This window comes from Bos grunniens, chromosome 11 (genome assembly GCF_055505025.1).
Source record: "Bos grunniens cultivar Pamir isolate PY7600 chromosome 11, Bosgru_T2T1.0, whole genome shotgun sequence".
Lineage (NCBI taxonomy): Eukaryota > Metazoa > Chordata > Mammalia > Artiodactyla > Bovidae > Bos > Bos grunniens.
The window spans coordinates 96,670,733-96,692,899 of NC_141175.1; the positions used below are offsets into that span (position 1 = coordinate 96,670,733).

A 22,167-nucleotide genomic window follows, 5' to 3' on the forward strand; every position below is an offset into this window, starting at 1 on the left:
CATCTTATTCTGTTCATCAAGCAACCTTTACAGTCTACAAAAGTTTTCAAGTTTTCTGAGTAGCTCTACCCAATTGATAACAGTTACCCTGTCAGGTAAATTACTCAGCATTAAGTATTTAGGTTTATCGATTGGTCTTTCCTGCTCAACTGACAATCGGTCTCAAAGTTTATCCATTCCTGTGTTAGGTGGCCTATCTGAACACTCAGTGAAAGGAAGCTGACAATAAACAGATTGCCAATGAAAGAAATGTCTAATGACAAAAATACTACATAGTGATTAGGTTCTAAAGAGATTATCTCCTAGGTAGATTTTAACAAAAATATTGAACAGTTAGGGGGAGAAAAAAGATACCCTAGTGATTTGGTCAATAACAGAATATGATAAAAACATGTTTCTGGCTTACTTCACTCTGTATAATAGGCTCCAGTTTCATCCACCTCATTAGAACTGATTCAAATGAATTCTTTTTAATGGCTGAGTAATACTCCATTGTGTATATGTACCACAGCTTTCTTATCCATTCATCTGCTGATGGACATCTAGGTTGCTTCCATGTCCTGGCTATTATAAACAGTGCTGCGATGAACATTGGGGTACACGTGTCTCTTTCCCTTCTGGTTTCCTCAGTGTGTATGCCCAGCAGTGGGATTGCTGGATCATAAGGCAATACAGTATACTAATGCATATATATGGAATTTAGAAAGATGATAACAATAACCCTGTGTACGAGACAGCAAAAGAGACACTGATGTATGGAACAGTCTTATGGACTCTGTGGGAGAGGGAGAGGGTGGGAAGATTTGGGAGAATGGCATTGAAACATGTAAGATATCATGTATGAAACGAGATGCCAGTCCAGGTTCGATGCACGATACTGGATGCTTGGGGCTAGTGCACTGGGACGACCCAGAGGGATGGTATGGGGAGGGAGGAGGGAGGAGGGTTCAGGATGGGGAGCACATGTATACCTGTGATGGATTCATTTTGATATTTGGCAAAACTAATACAATTATGTAAAGTTTAAAAATAAAATAAAATTAAAAATAAATAAATAAATAATTAAATAATTTTTTAAAAAAGAAAAAAAAAAACAAACATGTTTCTGCATGCACACACACACACACACATACAGACACACTAACACCACACATTTAGTCAGGAAAAAATACACAGAAAACGAAGGTAGAATTTTTCATTAATTTACAAGGGATATTCTTTATTACCTTTATCAGTTTTAAAATATCATCTTCCTTTAAAAAAATTTAAGAGTGGAATGACAGATGATTTCCTTCCCTGTTGTAAATACTGCAAATCTGTCAGCAGTAGTAAGTATCAACAGAATTTTTCCTTAAGCTTGAGCACGTAAGGGAGCAATAAAATAGATTATAAACCTCATTTGACCTGATCTTACAAAAAGTCACTTGCTGATTTGAGTCCTGCTCTGTCCGCAGACAGATTTCCAGGGTAGGCGTGTGTCACTTGGTCCATCTGTAATAGGCTGAATAGGGTACTCTGTAGTAACTGCCAGGAGAAAACCTTTTGTTCGGGCCTCCTTGACCGGCACTTGGCTTTACATTCCAAGAGTATCTCCTCTGGAAATAGTCCTCTCCAGGCGGACCAGGAGGAGGGACATGGCATCTCTGGTAAATGTTCCAATTCTGGGAAAATTTCCTTAAAATAAAAGTAATAAAACATTATTAGTTCTGATAACTATATATAACAAGCTTTATAAAATTATACCTAGACACTCTGGTTCTACTGTTTTCAACCTGTGTGATTTTAGCAGATAAAACTGCTTAACCTTTGGATCTCTCAGTGCTTTATAAAACAGAGTATTATTAAACACCCTCCATCTTCATGACTGTTTTGAAGGTAAATTAAAACAACGTATTTCTATTACCCACCACCACGACTTGGCACACCGTAGGTTCCCAGAAGCCTTTTCCACCTTTCCCTATAGAGGTAAATGCTCATACTATTCTAATCAGATATATTCTCTCCAAGTGTGGCAGGGCTGACAGGAAACAGAACGAGCTATTTATGTTTGCAAACAGGAAGCTGCTTTCACCTTGTAAGTCCCTGCTGCTGCTGCTGCAGCTAAGGCGCTTCAGTCGTGTCCGACTCTGTGCGACCCCATAGACGGCAGCCCACCAGGCTCCCCTGTCCCTGGGATTCTCTAGGCAAGAACACTGGAGTGGGTTGCCATTTCCTCCTCTAATGCATGAAAGTGAAAAGTGAAAGTGAAGTCGCTCAGTTGTGTCCAACTCTTATCAACCCCATGGACTACAGCCTACCAGGCTCCTCCGTCCATGGGATTTTCCAGGCAAGAGCACTGGAGTGGGGTGCCATTGCCTTCTCCATATAAGTCAATAGATATATAAATTAATTACAAAATGTAGAAATTCTAACCATGGCACATGCAGCAAATTTGGAAAATTAAAATTTAACTGTCTCAAAATTAACACCGGTAAATCTAATATAATCATATAAAAGAAAAGTTGGAGATCTGAGAAAAGTAAACACCCCCAAAACCCCTCAATCCCAATTAATCTAATTAAACTGGTTAATATTTTCTTTTGGTCTTTTCCTCTTGCATCTTTTTTTGACTATTGAATCATAACCTATTATTTTCACTTATTGTAAGTGAGCTCTCACTTTTAATGGCTTTATAAAATATCGCAATATGGATACATAATTTACTTAGCTATTCGTAACTGTTAGAAATTCAAGTTGCTACCAATTTTCCCACTACTGTAAATAATGGCAGGATTAACATTTCAGAACATATGAGACTCTATCCTAAGCACTTAGTTCAGAGTCTGATGCACAGTAGGAAGTTTAGAGAAATGTGTTGAATGATTAAATGCATATAGATTTCTCCATATTTGGAAGTTTTTCTGTAGTTTCAAGGTTAGCAGGTATGAGCATTTTTATGGCTATTACAGTTATGTTTCAAAAGGGCTATACCTATTTTCAGAGTCCCTGGCAACACAAGCAATAATCATTGAAATGTTTACATCTTCTAAAAATGTCAACATCTTTTGAAAGTGGAAAGTTTACAATGTGCTAAAATACTTAATTAACTTATGTAATAATCACAATCCCAAGGTATGTATTATAAAAGCTTTATTTATAATATTATTAAAATTTCCATCCAACAGATAAGAGAACAGGAATTTAGAGATCTTACTGAGATCATACAGAGAGTGAACAGCAGAGCTAGGCTGCAAACCCAGGCCCAGCCTGACAGTCACCACCCTGGACCACCTTGTCAAAAACTGTTGCCAAATTAATAGGCAAAGAATAATACTGTGCTATTTTAATTGTTCTGAGGTTTTTCCTGTTTCTCAAGTAAAAAAATGTGTGTGTGATTTATGCTTCAATTCCTCTGCAGATTTCTCTACTGGCGTTGGACTATTTTCCGTATAGTTTGTGTTCATTATGCTGTGCTAAATCCATTCAGTAGTGTCTGACTCTTTGTGCCTATGGACCATAGCCCCAGGTTCCTCTGTCCATGGGATTCTCCAGGCAAGAATACTGGAGTGGGTTGCTGTATGCTTCTCCAGGGGATCTTCCCAACCCAGGGATCAAACTCAAGTCTCTTTTGTCTCCTGCACTGCAGGTGGATTCTTTACCACTAGTGCCACAGGGGAAGCCCTAATTTTTGTTTACTCTTAAATAAAACAACCTTCCTTATTCTGAAAACTGTACCACTATTAATGGAGCCTAAGAATGCAAGGAGACTTCCCAGATGGCACAGTGGTAAAGAATCCACATACTAGTGCGGAAGACGTGGGTTCGATCCCTGGGTCCGGAAGATCCTCTGGAGGAGGAAATGGGAACCCACTCCAATACTCTTGCCTAGAGAATCCCATGACAGAGGAGCCTGGCGGGCTACAGTCCATGGGGTCACAAAGAGTGAGATATGACTGGGAAATGGGAACCCACTCCAATACTCTTGCCTGGAGAATCCCATGACAGAGGAGCCTGGCAGGCTACAGTCCATGGGGTCACAAAGAGTGGGACGTGACTGAGTGACTAACACACACAGACAAGTTTGCAAGATCCTTTTTGGCACGAACATCAAATTACTGCCTTAAACTAAGTTTAAGGATCAATGAGGCCTGGCGTGCTGCGATTCATGGGGTCGCAAAGAGTCGGACACAACTGAGCGACTGATCTGATCTGATCTGACCTGAAGGATCAATGAAAACTTTCAAGACCTTATCCCAACTGCCTCTGAAAAATCACCTATTCCCCATCCCATACTTGATTTTCCAGCCCTAAATGCAAAATATGGAGAAAACAATACCTCCTGGTTGACACTGACCAGCAAGAAAATACAACTTCTTCATATTATCATACTGTGTTTGCACTAATTTATAATACTAGTTTCTATTTCAATTCTAGACAAAGGGAAAGCAGAGATACCTTTCTGACTGCTGTAAATCTTGAGTCCAGGTATGGAAATGCCGAGGTTCTGGGTAACCTTGGGTCTGATGTATGTTATGCTTAGGTCTTCGGTTAACAGGCTTAGTAGCTGTGAAAACTGGCTCCATCATATGTGTTGAATCTTCAAAACCTCTTGTTCTAGATACACTGGAATCCCAATTCCTCAAACAGAATGTTTCCACAAAATATTATTGGTGTCCAATTTGGTATCCGTTCAGTGACTATATTTTGGCCCATGAAAAAAACAATCCCACCTGACCCCCACAATCCTATTTGTTTAGGTTTCCTACAGCAAGTTCATGAGCTACAAGAAGAATGGATAGGTGCAGTTTAAATGATACAAAAACACATCTTTCTCCCCACAAATATCAGGTATAAAATGCAGCTTACTTTCTGATGGGACCGTTCCGAAGGTCATCAATGTAGTTTTGCCTTTCTAAGCAATGCCCACGGCACCTACTGAATACTGAGAAGAGGATGAACTGTTAGAAATAAGTGTGCAAAAAGCGAATCTTTCCCAGAGAAAGCGGATCAAAGAGGAAGTCCACTTACTGATTATACAGGCTGTCATAGCTCATTATTTCCAGATACATCCCTTTATGAACTTTCGCTAAAAGGTTATCTTATGTCAGAACAAATGAATCACAAACTTTTCTCTTTTACCAAAATTTGAGAAATTCACCTACATTTCTACTTTCAAATTTTTAAAAAAAGGGAAAACAGTGACAGCTCTCATACTTACATTCAATTGCATCATCTGGCCTCATGCCTTCTACATCAATCAAATACCTAACAGACAACAAAATTCAAGTCATTTGTAAATAAAAAGAAAAAAAAAATCATTTTTGCAAAAAAAAAAAAAGGTCCAATTTCACTTTACAAATATAGATATAAAAATCCTAAGAAAATATCAGCACATCTAATCAGTAATTATTAAAGAATGATATACGAAAAGGCTTTATTCCAAGGATGCAACAATGACCTAGCTTTAGAAAATCTATTAATGTATTTACTTACATTAATACAACAATTAATAAATGAAAGAGAATAAACTACAGGATCAAACTGGCAAATATTAAACAGGTATCTAAGATACAACAGTCAGTTTTGATCAGAATGCTTTGTACACTGAAAACAGGAGACCTAATATGACAGAGTATTCACCAGGAACCAACAAGTAACAGACAAATTAGGAAAAATATTAACATTATATCTAAAAAAAAACACTATTAACCAACTGTAGGACCCAGAAACTGAGGAATCACCTTCACTGACAGTTACTTCTTCCTCATCTTCATCCTCAACCCACTACCAAGGCCTAAACAATGATATCGCCTAAAGATCTCTAGAATATGTTACATCTTTCCACCAAAATGACCACCAAATCCTGGTCCAAGCCACCATTATGCCCAGTTTCTACTAATGTCTCCTAACTTGTTTCCTTGCTCTTTATCCCTGCAGTGTATTCTCCACTCAGTAGCCAAATGAGAGGCTGAAAATACAAACTTAATTACACTCACCTTCAACAAAAACAGTGCAATGATTTTCTAATACTCTTAACGTCTAAAACCTTAAACACAAACCTGAATGACTGAGCTCCTACCCACAATTCCAGCTCCATTTTAATGACACGCTTCCCCCACACCCTTGCCTTCCTGGCCAGTTCCTCCAACAGAGCATATGCTTTCCTCTTACAGGGTCTTTCTTATTTCTTATACTTAGAAATCTCTCCCAATGTCTTTATCTGGTTAACACCTACTTCTTCATCAGATATCAGCTCAAACATCCCTAAAGAAACTTTCTCGAAGGAGAAATATTGTATGAAGGCTGGAACTTTTATGGGCTGGAGATGGGCTGGAAGTTGAGTCCATTGCCAACAGCCAATGTTTTAATCGATCATGCCTATGTAATAATAACCTCAATAAAAGCCCAAAAGGGGGCGGGGGCGGGAAGAAACTTCTAATCTCCATGATGAGGTCAAATCCTCCCTAAACTATGTTTTTGTGGTACCATGTCCCTTTCCTTGGCATTTGTCAGAGTTGTAACTGTACATGCAGAGTGTAATTCTTGAATCTCTATTCTCTCTCTGGACTGTCAGAATTCACAAAGGGTAGGTAAAGTCTCTTTGCTCACACAATTTCCCAAGGCTTTTTGCTAGTACCCAGCACAGTGCTTAAACACAACAGATGCTCAATATTTTAAATATTTTCTGAATGAACAAACAAAAATTGGTACAGTCACAAAAAGCATAAGGGCATAAACTCTTTAATTCAGAAGTCCCATTCTGAGTGAAGTTATCTGAGACAAACCATATATAGTCAAAGACGTTCACAGAGGAATATTCATTACTTCAATGTTTTACAATGTCAAAAACTTCTGACTTTCTCTTCATCAGTAAGCAAAGGAACAATGCAGTCTTTAAAAAAGAACAAAGTCTCCAAATATTTTCATAGGAAGATGTCTACCATACATTAAATTATAAACCAGAACATCTAAATATTATACCATGAAATCACATGTAGAGTCAGTCCTCTGTATCCACGGGTTTCATTCCTGTGGATATGGAGGGCTGACTATACTACACCAGTTTACACAGGGGACCTGAGCATCTGATGATTTTGGTATCCATGGGATAGTCTGAAACCAATCCCTTGCATATATCAAGGGACGATTATATGTGCTTCTATTTGTGTTTTTTAAGTAAAAAAAAATATGTGCTAAATTATTACTGGTGGTAATCTCTTAAGTCGAGGGCAAGACTGCTTCTACTTCATACATTCTTTAACTGACTTCATTTTCTGCATTCAGCTTACATTACTATTGTGAACAAAAAATTTAAACATGGTCTGCCTCTTGGGGTTGGCAACTCACCTGCAGATGAGGTAGCCAGTCCTGTTTACACCATGGGTACAGTGGACACCAATAAGTCTGTCTATAAAACAGGGCATATGGAATTAAATAAATGAAGTAGCTACCTGAAGACAGGTTATACAATTTTCTGAAGAGTAGCATTTACTGGTTACTACAATACCACCACTATCCTAAAATGGAAAAACTCTGAAGAAAAATATGTTTCAGCAGGAACATACTATAAAGAATTAATATAGTCAAAATTCATTGCCTCTGGAAAATTTTGCATAGCATCCAATCATATGCAATAGTACGGACTGGAGCATGCCCATCATGAGCTGATTTGACTATAGAAAAAGGGAGTGGGGAAAAAACAAAGCAAAACAGGCTACCAAAAGAATGAAATCTGTTTTTGGGTGAAACAAATGGAAAGCCTTCACTATTAATGCTCAATAGTATTTATGAAAAGAACAAACGCTTTCTTGGGTTCCCAAAGTGCTGTTGTTTCTACTCTCGTTTGCTGCTCCACACACACCATGGGTCTATATGCCTGTGGAGTTCTCGGGAACATAGCACTGTTCTTATATCACAATGAAAAAGTAAGGCTTGAGATGTTAAGCCCGAGCTGCACAGCAGGCAATGGCACCCCACTCCAGTACTCTTGCCTGGAAAATCCCATGAACCGAAGAGCCTGGTGGGCTGCAGTCCACAGGGTCGCTAAGAGTCGGACACGACTGAGCGACTTCACTTTCACTTCTCACTTTCATGCATTGGAGAAGGAAATGGCAACCCACTCCAGTGTTCTTGCCTGGAGAATCCCAGGAACGGGGGAGCCTGGTGGGCTGCTGTCTATGGGGTTGCATAGAGTTGGACATGGCTGAAGCGACTTAGCAGGAGCAGCAGCGGCTCAGCAGGCAAACAGAACAAAGACTAGAATCGAGTCTCAGATTTTTCCAACTATGCCACAGTATCTCTTAGTTTAGCACTTAAAAAAAAAAATATATATATATATATATATGACAAAGTAAATACAAAACAACACGTTTGATCTCTGCAAAAGGCACGTCTGTGACTAGGCGGTGTGTGACAGTCATCATCTCTGGCCTGGATTACTAATACCCAACTTCTAACCCCTTCTGTTTCAACTGACCCGCCACATGGAAGATGTTATTTTCTAAAATATAAACCTGGCTGGATTGCTCTGTTAATTAAAAGTCTTCATTTAGCATAGAATAAAGCCCAAATTTTTAGCAAAGAATTTAGAACTCTTTATAAACAAGTATCAATCTGTCTCTCCAACTGAATTATAAATTCAAACTATCAATTTGTCTCTCCAACTGAATTATAAATTCAAACTATCAATTTGCTTCTCCAACTGAATTATAAGTTCAAACTCTGACCTATGCCATCCACCTCCCTCCTGTCCCCTGCCAGCCTCTCTGATCCCACTTTCGACTTCTCTGACTTCACTCCCTGCCCCTGTCCAGCCACACTGGCCTTACTATCCCTTACACCTGCCAAGCATAGTTGTGCCTCAGGGAACTTGTACCTACTATTCCCTCTGCTTTAGAACACTCCCTCCCACCCCATCCCCACTCCCTCAGATATCCAATGGCTTGTTCCTTGCTTCCTGTAAGGCTCTGATCAACTGACACCTTAATAGAGAGGGCTTCCCTGGTCACCTTCCACACTCCCTCACTTCTTTATCTTATTTTGTTATTTTCCGGAGCACTTACCACCCACTGCCTGACACTCCGTATGTTTACTTATTTCTCTATCCCCCCAACTAGAATGTAAAGTGCGCAATGGCAAGACCTCTTCTGTTCCTACTTGCTAGAACAGTGCCTTCAACTCAGATGTTATACAATATTTTTGTTGAAAATGAACGTATGAACTCTCTGTCCTTTCATACTGCCTCTAGTCACACCCGACGCTGCCCCCCACTGCACAAGTTCAAGTCCTGTGCCTTTTGCACCTGTTCCCAATACCTGGTCTGTCCTTTCCTCATTCTGGCAAGATCCTCTTCCCCCAAGCCCAGCTCAGATGGTCTCCTCGGTTTCTCCTGTGGCACCTGATTCTTTTGTTTTTGGTCACTTCTGGACCAGGGATCGAACCTGCGACCCCTGCACGGGAAGCATGGAGTATTAACCACTGATGGCTGAGGAAGTCCCTGCACTTGGTTCTTTTATTATAATTAACCCACTATCTTATAGTTACTACATGCTTATCTTCCTAGATAACTATTAAGTCTCTGCTGAACAAAGACAGCTAGTCACCTCTGTTTCCCCATGCCCTAACAACAAACCTAATAGGCTCTCAGTTTACTAAACCAATTTATTTTCTGAGTCTCTACCAATTTGAGGGAGTGGAGAGTGTAGCCTCTCCCTCTTTATCAGTGAGCCTGGCATCTGTGGGAGGGATTTATAGCAGAGGAAACCAGAAGGGATCACAAGCAAGATCCAGACGTCAGAGAGCACGGTGAAGTTAGCCCACTGCTGGCAGAGACCCACAGAGGGGTCGCATGCTGTCATCTGGGTCAGCGGCATTCCAAAGACAAGAGATTACTCAGTCTTAAAAGATGGCAAATACCACGTTCCCTTTGATACCCTTCTACCAATACACAGGACAAAAGAACATTTTTATTATATATTTCCCATTCAAAGTTTTTAAAAAGAGGTAAGTAAGCTAGTTCAGTTCGTACTTCTCACAACAATCACCTTCCAAACTAAATTGAGCCCCTCAAAAAAAACCCCAAAACTAAATTGCTTGCGACCATAAAAAGGAAAAACACCTCTGTTAGCACCACCTTAATGTTATCAAACAAAGAGGCCTAATGTCAGAACTATTAAAAATATTAAAATTCTCCAACCCCACTTGAAATGCATACCAAAATTCAGGTAAAGAGAAAAGAACAACAACAAAAAAAGACACTCACCATTATCTTTATTTTCTCTCAAAAACCCATTAACAGCATTTTTGAATTTAAAAATAGTGTCATCATCAGGAACCTGATGCCCAACTGTATAAATTTTTAAATAAGGAAAATTTTCTGGTAATTCCTAGAAGGCAAAACCATGGAATGGATATTATTTCATTTGTAGGGAAAGAACAAAAGATTAATTAGAGAAAGCAAAATATAAACAAAGACATTATATTAATCTAAGCATGTCAGTCACTCTGATAAGGGACTTTTTTTTTCCAAAGCTGCTTTAAGCAGGAAGTATCACATGATTCTCATTAAACTACAGAAAGGACAGTTACTAGGGATGCAAAAGCAAATCAATATGAATGAAGGCACGTATAACTCAAAATGCTAAGAAAGAGTTCTACCTAGTATCTTACATTTCAAAAGCATAAAGCAGCTGTGATTGATTGAAGTAGAATAGTATAGTAGAGTCAAAAGAACGTAGAACTGGAAAACAGAGCAAATTTCATGCACTGTTGAGAACTGGTATTCTTGGGGTGGGAGAAAGTAGATTGTCAATAAATGACAGAATAGACTAAGTGAAAATTCTGTAGTTCAGAACTTATATGGAAAGTAGCAGTATGAACCTATGATATGCGTGTGGCGTGCTAAGTCGCTTCAGTCGTGTCTGACTCTTTGCGACCCCATGGACTGTCCCTGCCAGGCTCCTCTGTCTGTGGGATTCTCCAGGCAAGAATACTGGAGTGGGCTGCCATGCCCTCCTCCACCAGATCTTCCCGACCCAGGCATTGAACTCTCATCTCTTATGTCTCCTGCATCAGCAGGAAGGGTTCTTTACCACTAACACCACCTGGAAAGCCTTGAACCCAGGATATATTTTATATTAAAAACAAACAAACACATTTCCTATCTCGAACCACTGAAAAAGCCTAGGAACAACTGATGTCATGTCAAAAGGATGCAAGAATCACTGAGAAGCTCCACTGGTCAAAGACAGGCCCTCAGTTAGAACAACTGTAATGGAGTCCACTGTTCTTGTTTAGTTACTAAGTTGTGTCTGACTCTTTGTGACCCCATGGACTGTAGCCTGCCAGGCTCCTCTGTCCGTGGGATTTCCCAGGCAAGAATACTAGAGTGGGTTGCCACTGCCTTCTCCAGGGGATGTTCCCAACCCAGGAATTTAACCCAAGTCTCCTGCATTGGCAGGTGGATTCTTTACCACTAAGCCACCGGGGAAGCCCAATGCAGTCCATAGTGATACAAATAAATAAAGTTGGTCACCACTGGAGGATATTTGTGAATCAACTCATTATTTTGAACACTTTTAAGTAAAAGGAGGAAATCATGCCTCTATAGCTGGGCAACCAAATAGCTTATGCAAGGAATCTTCTGATAGAAACACCCAGCTAATAAATGAAAAAGGAACTATAGAATTCACCATTTTTTGAAACTCCAACTGAGTTCATGGATGTAGGAATCAATCATCAGTGACTGTTAATATCACAGAAAGAGATAACCATATGTCTCCACGGAAGAAGACCTATATTCATCACCACTTCTGATGATAAACACCTGTTCATTCTCACCTATGAAACTGCTTTACCAAAAGAAAACATTCAAGCTTCATTCAGATCAAGCCTCTAGGTCCAACTACCAATTCACAGGAAATAAAAGGATTGAAGAATATGTTTAACAACACATTAACAAATGAGATCGTCAAAATCTAGATCGGACAATTAAACCAGTTTTTTTTAAAAATAAAATTCAAGGAGAAAAAAAAGTGAGAGAGACATGGAAGAAGAACCTTCAAAAAAATAAATAAAAATAAAATTAGAGACCCAACAATAAGACCACACCAAGTAACATGTGGACCATATTTGGATCCAATTCAGAATTCTTAAAAACAGCTTTTTATGACATTTAGAACACAACTGCAAATTTCAGCACTGACTGGATATTTAATAATATTAAAGAATGATACTAAGGAATAAAAGTCCTACATTTTAAATATATATATAACAAAAAATATTTATGTGTAATTCAATGTTATCTAGGATCTGCTACACAATGAAACAGCATGAAACAGGCAGAGGTGTAAATGAAGCATGATAGACATCAGTTGATAAATATTATAGCGAGATGATTTCATGGAATCCTCAACATACAAAGAACACTCAGGATTTTGTATACTTCCATATATGTTTAAATTTGCAATAATTGTTTATGACACTGTAGGAAACAGTTTGATAGTTTCTCAAAGGTTAAACACAGAACTAACATACAATCCGGCAACTCTGCTCTGACCTACACTGCACATCCGAAAGGACGGAGAGCTGCAATTTGAACAAATGTATGTACACCAATGTTCACAGCAGCATGGTTCCCAATTGCTACAATGTGCAAACAAGCCAAGTGTCAGTCAACAGAAGAATAACAAAATACGGTATATACACACAATAGGATTTATGAGGTCTTAAAAAGGAATGGCATTTCATCACATGCTATAACAATGATAAACCCTGAAAATATTATGCTTCGTGAAATAGGCCAGATGTAGGACAGATATTGTAGATGCCACTTACACGAGGTACAGCGAAGAGGCAAATTCACAGAGACAGAAAGTAGAATAGAGGTTACTAAGGGCTGCTGGGAGGGAAAATGGGGTTGGTGGTGGTTAAGGATTACAGAGTTTCTGTTGAGGATGATGAAACATTTTGAGTATAGACACTGGTGACGGCTACATAACACTGTGACTGTATTTAATGCCACTGAATTGTATACTTATAAATGGCTAAAATAAATATTATTTATGTATATTTTACCACAATAAAAAAAGAGGAACAACTAAGTTCAAATTTCAACTCTTCCTTTTCTGAATCTCAGTTTCATTAATGTAAAACTAGTAAGTGTAATTGTCTATCCTCTGAGCTAAGTGCAGAGGAAGTGCAGTAGAAGGTATTAGTACTACCACCACTTCAACAGCAAAGGGTTGTTGTGAGGAATGGATATGAAAGAACTTTTTAAATGGCAAAATGCGATAAAGTGCTAACAAACATGAGGTGTTATTGTTTCCCAAGGCCATGGAACAGATCAGAAGAAAAATAATTCTTTTGCACTGATGTGTCCTACGAGGGCCAAGAGAATATACAGGTTTCTGTATTATATCAAAAGATATTAGGAAAAGAAAGCATAAACCTTAGAGAACAATTGCCTTTTACTGTGATGCTTAAACATGTTTAAGCGACTGCTTAAACACATAAAGATATAATGGATATACGTTCTTTCCTTTCAAGCTTACTATTCTTACTAAGAGTTTACTTCATTTTCAAACTATACAACAGGGAAGCTTATAGAATTCTTAAGCAGATCCAGAGCCTATTGCCAAATGGTATAGTTCAATTCATGTCTTCAATCTCATTTTCTTAATCTCACTGCAGAGAGAAATCAGAAATGTGTACTTAAGGAAACTACCAACTTTCCTTTTTGAACTATTACTCATGAAAGAAGGCCAGGATTCACCTTAGTATAAGATGGTAAACATCGAATTACTACAAATTATTACAGTACCAGAAAGAAGGTCCTTTTCAACTGCAAGTTCCATTTACCTCTGGCTTATAATAGCGGCGAGTATATGTTAAGTCAATAATCAGTCCAAGTTCTTCATTCTGTTCTTGGATTTTGTTAAAAAGATCCAAGGGGGAAAAACATTCTTCTGGGGCAAGATGCTTTTCAAAACTCTGTCAGAGAGAATGAAATTTTAAAAAACATGTGCTTAAAATCCATTCTTATATTATTCATTTACTCAAGCCCTGTGATGCTAACATCAGATTCAAAGCCAAGTTTGCTCCTCTGGAATTTACAAGCTATATTACAATCCTTTCTTCCAGAGAGATTAGAGGGAAGCATTTCTACATATTTATTTCTATATTTGTTTCTTTCATGCTGGTCTCCTAACCAGACTGTAAACTCCCAGAAGGCAGGGACCACATCAGTTTTGCCTCCCACTGTACTGCCAACTCCAAGCAGAGTGCCTGTAAATAGATATTTATAAATAAATACTTCTTGAATACATATATGAAGGATGGCTTTCATTGCTAAATATTCTTGTATGCACTTGGCTTATTCACCTACTCTTTCCCGTTGATCTGTTTGGTTATTCTAGTCCCAGCAACACATTTTCTTCAAAATATATTACTAGACTAGTTTTACAGCAGTTTTAGATTCAGAGCAAAACTGAGCAGAAAGTACAGAGTTCCCATTTATACCTTCTATCCTTCATCCCATACAGCCTTCTCCGTGATCAACATTCCATACTAGTGTGCTTCATTTCTTAGAATTCATGAACCAACACTGACACACCATTACCAAAGTCCACAGTTTTTTGCATTCATGGCGCAAGGAACTATTTTTTTATTTCTGTTACAGTCATGCCCAAATATATACATACTGATATATATATCATTGTTGTTGTTGTTGAGTTGGTTAAGTCATGTCCGACTCTTTTGCAACCCAATGGACTATAGCCTGCCAGGCTCCTCTGCCCCTGGGATTTCCAAAGTAAGAATACTGGAGTGGGTTGCCATTTCCTTCTCCAGGGATCTTTCCAACCCAGGGATCAAACTTGTGTCTCTTGCTTGGCAGGCAGATTCTTTACCACTGAGCCCCCAGGGAAATCCCAAGGTACATATTACTTTATTATAGATTACGTTATTTACTCTTTACTTATAGTTAAAGCATTACATTGATTTTTCCCTATAAAATTAGGTTGTATTTATCTATGAATTCATTTCAGGATAGTAAAGGGGGTAGTAAAAAGTATAAAAAGAAAAAAAAAAGTATCAAAAAGGAAAACGGAGTACAACAGGGTTGAGAACTAGGGTTCTATCTGGTGAATACAGATTTTGAAAAAATACTATATCAACTTTTGCGTACCTTTTTCAAAGGAACTTTGAAAGCAATGAAACGAGTCCCAGGCATCCTCTGTCCAACTGGGAGGTAGTCTTTCCACCTATTAATACATTTTTTGTTAGGCAAATTTTATATTAGTCTGTCTCCCAGCATAGGATGAATGCACATTCAAAATGGAAATGAAAGTCCTCTACAGTAGATTCCTCTTCTTTCAGCTTTGCATTTTATTCACATCCACCTAGTAATAACCTTTACTTCCCTAGTTCCAGTTTTCCGATCGTGAACACAGATAAAAAGCAACAAAACAGTGCCAAGGCCTTAACAAAGTCTATCTAAAACCAGAGATGGCCAGAACTTCCGACTCCCTAATAAAAATGGCCTGGTGTTGAGTTATTAGTTAGTTCAGTCGCTCAGTCGTGTCTGACTCTTTGCCACCCCATGAATTGTAGCACGCCAGGCCTCCCTGTCCATCACCAACTCCTGGAGTTCACTCAGACTCACGTCCATCAAGTCGGCATGCCATCCAGCCACCTCATCCTCTGTCGTTCCCTTCTCCTCCTGCCCCCAATCCCTCCCAGCATCAGAGTCTTTTCCAATGAGTGGTGTTGAGTATTAAGGTATCATTAATACGAGCAGGTTGCCTGAAATAGTTTAAACACAATACTTTAACCTCCCAGTTTATTCTTAGTCCTCATTTAACTGAGGCCATCAAATTCAGTAGGGAACTTCAAATCCGTATTTTAAAAGAAAACTTGATAATAAAAGGAGTGTGAAGGTCACAAAATGCTAGGAATCACAGTGAAAAGTAATATTTGAACTGATTTCTGTAGGATGAGTTGGAACTAAGGTTAACTCAGAAGCACAGAAAGTGAGCACAAAAGTTCAGTATTAGGATGAAGATGACGTGACAGATTCAAGAGAAATTCAGGAGATAAAACGGAGTTGATTTAATAGGATATGCAGCGGAAGAAACGAAAGTCTCAGGGAATAAATGGGTTTACTGTACATATGAGTGAAGTCTCAAAATTAATTTGAACGTACAGCGGTAGCTCTCTCAAATGACACCGGTTCTGAAGCAAGACTATGCCCTTTATGATTCCCGGAGACAACACAAATAACACAGAACTGTTTCTTTGGAAAATTCGGCGGTATTGGTATGTTGTTTTGTTTTGTTTTCCCACTGAAACTCAGTTTCTATTACATTTTCTGTGCCAAAAACAACACAGATTCAGGAACTGGAAGTGAAAACTGAAAGTGCCAGTCGCTTAGTTGTGTCCGACTCTGTGACTCCATGGACTGTAGCCCACCAGGCTCCTCTGTCCATGGCATTCTCCAGGCAAAAATACAGGAGTGGGTTGCCATTCCCTTCTCCAAGGGGATCTTCTAAGAGATCGAACTCGGGACTCCTGCATTGCAGGCGGATTCTTTAACGCGTCTGAGCCATCAGGGAAGACCTGAGGAATTGAAGGGGATTCTATTTTGGTAATTACGTTGTATCCCCAACACCGACAGTCTCACCTTAAAAAAGCAGTCCTTTGGCATTTTACCTGAAAAGCAATGACTAGAGCCTCGCTTTTGAAACAATGGAGAGAAATCAGAACATCACACACCCTCCCTTTCTGCTACTCTGAACGCAGCCCTGAGAGAGTCAAAGCCGACTAGCACAAGGCGGAAGATCCAAGCCGGCCGGGGTAAACACGACAGGCGGAGAGCACAAGAGATGAAGACCAGGCCCAGGGGCTCTGAGCTGAAAGGGCAACTCCCAAGGACCAAGGCGTGTATTACCTTTCGGGGATGTGGTTTCCGCCCTTCTTCTTGGCTGACGAATATCCAGAAAAGACGCGATCCTGGCCCCAGTGACCACCGACATGATGCCACTGGCTCATGTGACCCCCAAGATGCCGCGAACGCAACGCCAAGAGTGCAAAAGCTGCCAGCCCAGAGACCCGGGTGCCTGCACTACCCCGAACCGGAAACGCCTAAGAAGCTACCCACGCAGCGCCAGGATCTCCTTCTATTGCGCATGCGCCACCGCCTGCCGAGATGACGTCATCACGACGGCTGACTGAGAGACTTGATCAGTAAACAAGAGTCTGGGGCTGCAATGGCCTCTTTATCCGGAGGCGGGTTGCACAGGTCCATGAATTCGTGTGTGCACCCTTCAGAATTCCAATAGTGCGGGACATGGAGAGTATTCCCACTCTCCCAGTGCTTTGTGTGGCACTTTCAGCTATTTTCCAAGTGCTTACATTCACACTTGTGTATAAGTATTTGTGCCTAATGGCTCAGATAAGCCCATGATACCACTTTAATGGCAGATAGCGAAAAGGAACTAAAGAGCCTCTTGACGAGGGTGAAAGAGGAGAGTGAAAAAGCTTGCTTAACAGTCCCATCACTTAATGGCAAATAGAAGGGAAAAGGTGAAAGCAGTGACAGATTTCTTCTTGGGCTCTAAAATCACTGCACATGGTGACTGCAGCCATGAAATTAGAAGAGGATTGCTTCTTGGCAGGAAAGCTATGAGAAACCTAGACAGTGTAATAAAAAGCAAAGGCAACGCCTTGCTGACAAAGGTCCATATAGTCAAGGCTATGGTCTTTCCAGTAGTCATGTACGGATGTGAGTGCTGGACCATGAAGGAGGCAGAGCACCAAAGAATTGATGTTTTTGAGCTGTGGTGCTGGAGAAGATTCTTGAGAGTCCCTTGGACAGCTAGGCGATCAAACTAGTCAATCTTAAAGACAATCAACCCTGACTACTCATTGGAAGGACTGATGCTGAAACTGAAGCTTCAATATTTTGGGCACCTGATGCTAACAGCCAATTCATTGGAAAAGACCCTGATGCTGGGAAAGATTGAATGTAATATACAGGAATGGAAAATAAAGGACCCCAGGATATTTGGAGCACCAGACATCTAAGTATTTGACACTAACAAACTATAACATTATCTGGTAAGGCCATGCAAGGGTTTGAGGGATTTCAGTGTTTAATTAAATCCAAATGTGACAACAGGACTGGAAAAGTCAGTTTTCATTCCAATCCCAAAGAAAGGCAATCCCAAAGAATGCTCGAACTACTGCACAATTGCACTCATCTCACACGCTAGTAAAGGAATGCTCAAAATTCTCCAAGCCAGGCTTCAGCAATATGCAAACCGTGAACTTCCAGATGTTCAAGCTGGTTTTAGAAAAGGCACAGAAACCAGAGATCAAATTGCCAACATCCACTGGCTCGTGGAAAAAGCAAGAGAGTTCCAGAAAAACATCTATTTCTGCTTTATTGACTATGCCAAAGCCTTTGACTGTGTGGATCACAATAAACTGTGGAAAATTCTGAAAGAGATGGGAATACCAGACCACCTGACCTGCCTCTTGAGAAACCTATATGCAGGTCAGGAAGCAACAGTTAGAACTGGACACAGAACAACAGACTTGTTCCAAATAGGAAAAGGAGTACATCAAGGCTGTATATTGTCACCCTGCTTATTTAACTTATATGCAGAGTACATCATGAGAAATGCTGGGCTGGAAGAAACACAAGCTGGAATTAAGATTGCCAGGAGAAATATCAATAACCTCAGATATGCAGATGACACCACCCTTATGGCAGAAAGTGAAGAGGAACTCAAAAGCCTCTTGATTTAAGTGAAAGAGGAGAGTGAAAAAGTTGGCTTAAAGCTCAACATTCAGAAAACGAAGATCATGGCATCTGGTCCCATCACTTCATGGGAAATAGATGGGGAAACAGTGGAAACAGTGTCAGACTTTATTTTTGGGGGCTCCAAAATCACTGCAGATGGTGATTGCAGCCATGAAATTAAAAGACGCTTGCTCCTTGGAAGGAAAGTTATGACCAACCTAGATAGCATATTGAAAAGCAGAGACATTACTTTGCCAACAAAGGTCCGTCTAGTCAAGGCTATGGTTTTTTCCAGTGGTAATGTATAGATGTGAAAGTTGGACTGTGAAGAAAGCTGAGCACCGAAGAATTGATGCTTTTGAACTGTGGTGTTGGAGAAGACTCTTGAGAGTCCCTTGGACTGCAAGGAGATCCAACCAATCCATTCTAAAGGAGATCAGTCCTGGGTGTTCATTGGAAGGACTGATGCTAAAGCTGAAACTCCAATACTTTGGCCACCTCATGTGAAGAGTTAACTCATTGGAAAAGACTCTGATGCCGGGAGGGATTGGGGGCAGGAGAAGGGGATGACAGAGGATGAGATGGCTGGATGGCATCACCGACTCGATGGACAAGAGTTTGGGTGAACTCTGGGAGTTGGTGATGGACAGGGAGGCCTGGTGTGCTGCAGTTCATGGGGTCACAAAGAGTCAGACACAACTGAGTGACTGAACTGAACTGAACTGAAGAAGAGCCTTGGCGGGTAGATGAACTGGATATGTTACACCAAGACATCTCAGTTAACCTAATGGTTTCAAAATGCAGGAAGTGAGTCTATGGGACCAGACAACACCCTAACTATAAAAATAAAGCTTTGTAGTATAGTCTGAAGTCAGGAAGGGTGATTTCTCTAGCTCCATTCTGCTCAAGATTTCTTTGATTATTCAGGGTCTTTTGTGTTACCATACAAATTGTGAAATTTTTTGTTTTAGTTTTGTGAAAAATGCCATTGGTAATTTGATAGGGATTGCATTGAATCTGTAGATTGCTTTGGGTAGTATAGTTATGTTCACAATACTGATTCTTCCAGTTCAGGAACATAATAGATCTCTCCATCTGTTTATGTCATCTTTGATTTCTTTCATCAGTGTCATATAGTTATGTGTATACAACACTTTTGTCTCCCTAGGTAGGTTTATTCCTAGATATTTTATTATTTTTGTTGTAATGGTGAATGAGATTGACATCTTAATTTCTCTTTCTGATTTTTCAATGTTAGTGTATAGGAATGGAAGTAATATCTGTATTGTTTTGTGTCCTGCAATTCTACAAAATTCACTGACTAGCTCTAGTTCTGATAGTGTCTTTAGGACTTTCTATGTATAGTGTCACATCATCTGCAAACAGTAACAGTTTTAATTCTTTCCAATATGGGTTCCTTTTATTTTTTATCTTCTCTGATGCCATGGCTAGGACTTCCAAAAGTATGCTAAATAACAGTGGTAAAAGCTACAGCCTTCAAGACAGTATGGTGAAAGTGAAAGTGAAGTCACTCAGTCGTGTCCAATTCTTTGCAACCCCATGGACTGTGGCCTACCAGGCTCCTCCATCCATGCAATTTTCCAGGCAAGAAGACTGGAGTGGGTTGCCATTTCCTTCTCCAAGACAGTATGGTACTGGCACAAAAACAGAAATATAGACCAGTGGAAAAAGACAGAAAGCCCAGAGGTAAACCCACACACCTATGAGCACCTTATCTTTGACAAAGGAGGCATGAATATACAATGGGAAAAAAAGATAGTCTCTTCAATAAGTGCTGCTGGAAAACTGGACAGCTACATGTAAAAGAGTGAAATTAGAACACTTTCTAACACCATACACAAAGATAAACTCAAAATGAATTAAACACTTAAATGTAAGACCAGAAACTATAAAACCCTTAGAGGAAAACATAAGTAGAATACTCTTTGACATAAATCACAGCAAGATCCTCGATGACCCACCTCCTAGAGTAATGGAAATAAAAACAAAAATAAACAAATGGGACCTGATTAAACCTAAAAGTTTTTTCATAGCAAAGGAAACCATAAGCAAGATTAAAAAACAAACCTTAGAATGGGAGAAAATAATTGCAAATGAAACAACTGACAAAGGATTAATCTCCAAAATGTACACACAGCTCAGGCAGCTCAATATCAGACAAACAAATAGCCCAATAAAAAATGGGCAGAAGATCTAAACATGCATGTCTCTAAAGAGGACATACAGATCACTAATAAACACATGAAAAATGCTCAACATTGCTCATTATTAGATAAGTGCAAATCAAAACTAAAATGAAGTATTACCTTATTACTGTCAGAATTGACATCACCAAAAAGTCAAAAACAATAAATGCTGGAGAGGATGTTGAGAAAAAGGAACCCTCTTGCATTGTTGGTGGGAATGTAAGTTGATATAGCCACTGTGGAGAACAGTAAGGAGATTTCTTTAAAAAACAGAAATAAAACCATCATATGACCCAGAAATCCCACTACTGGGAATATACCTTGAGCAAACCACAATTCTAAAAGACACATGTACCCCAATGTTCTTAGCAGTACTATTTACAATAGCCAGGACATGGAAGCAACCTAGATGTTCATCAACAGATGAATGGATAATGAAGTTGTGGTATATCTATATAATGGAATATTACTCAACCATAAAAAAGAATGATTTGTCAGTTCTCATGGGGTGCATGAACCTAGTGCCTATTATACAAGTGAAGTAAGTCAGAAGGAGAAAAACAACTATCATGTACTAACATATACATATGGAATCTAGAAAAGTAGTACTGATCAACATCTTTGTAGGGCAGTAATACAGGCTCAGATGTACAGAACAGACTTGTGGACACAGTGGGTGAAGGAGAGGGTGGGGTGAATTAAGAGCATAGCATTGAAACATGTACATTACCAAAGGTGACATAGATAGCCAGATGCAGGGAGCTTGACCCTGTGCTGTGTGACAACCTAGAGGGGTGACATGGAATGGAAGGTGGAAGGGAGGTTCAAGAGGGAGGGGACATATGTATAGCTATGGCTGACCCATGTTGATGTATTTCAGAAACCATCACAACATTGTAAATTAATCATATTCCAATTAAAAATAAATAAATTTTAAAAATAAAAAAATAAGACCTAAGGTCAGGGAAGGGTTGATCTTCCAAAGTGTTGAACTCTTTAATTTCTTCTTCCTACATGTAAGATTCTCTTAGAGGATAAGATGATGCTGAGATTGCAAGCTAAAGTTAAATGATTGGAACTAGGGAAACCAAATAAGTTACTTAGGTTTGGTGGAATCAGGAAGTCTAACTCATAGTTTCCCTAAGTAGAATTGAATATTGGAACTGAACATTTTAATAT

At 39.5% G+C, this 22,167-nt stretch overlaps 1 protein-coding gene across 2 annotated transcripts; it reads right to left on the reverse strand.

Annotated features, from left to right (window-relative positions):
- Positions 1 to 1,188: 1,188 nt before the first annotated feature.
- Positions 1,189 to 17,120, reverse strand: DUSP11 (dual specificity phosphatase 11). 2 transcript variants are annotated; one of them, XM_086327637.1, is made up of 9 exons: positions 16,925 to 17,120; positions 15,164 to 15,239; positions 13,837 to 13,968; positions 10,241 to 10,364; positions 7,327 to 7,387; positions 5,198 to 5,244; positions 4,846 to 4,921; positions 4,435 to 4,617; positions 1,189 to 1,674 (listed from the first exon to the last, which is right to left on the reverse strand). In XM_086327637.1, exons 1-9 carry the CDS (start codon positions 17,023 to 17,025, stop codon positions 1,479 to 1,481), a joined length of 996 nt encoding a protein of 331 aa, XP_086183763.1. In that variant the 5' UTR covers positions 17,026 to 17,120; the 3' UTR covers positions 1,189 to 1,478. The 2 variants fall into 2 exon arrangements, with proteins under 2 accessions (XP_086183763.1, XP_086183764.1); XM_086327638.1 differs by lacking the exons at positions 10,241 to 10,364; positions 13,837 to 13,968; positions 15,164 to 15,239.
- Positions 17,121 to 22,167: the final 5,047 nt, after the last annotated feature.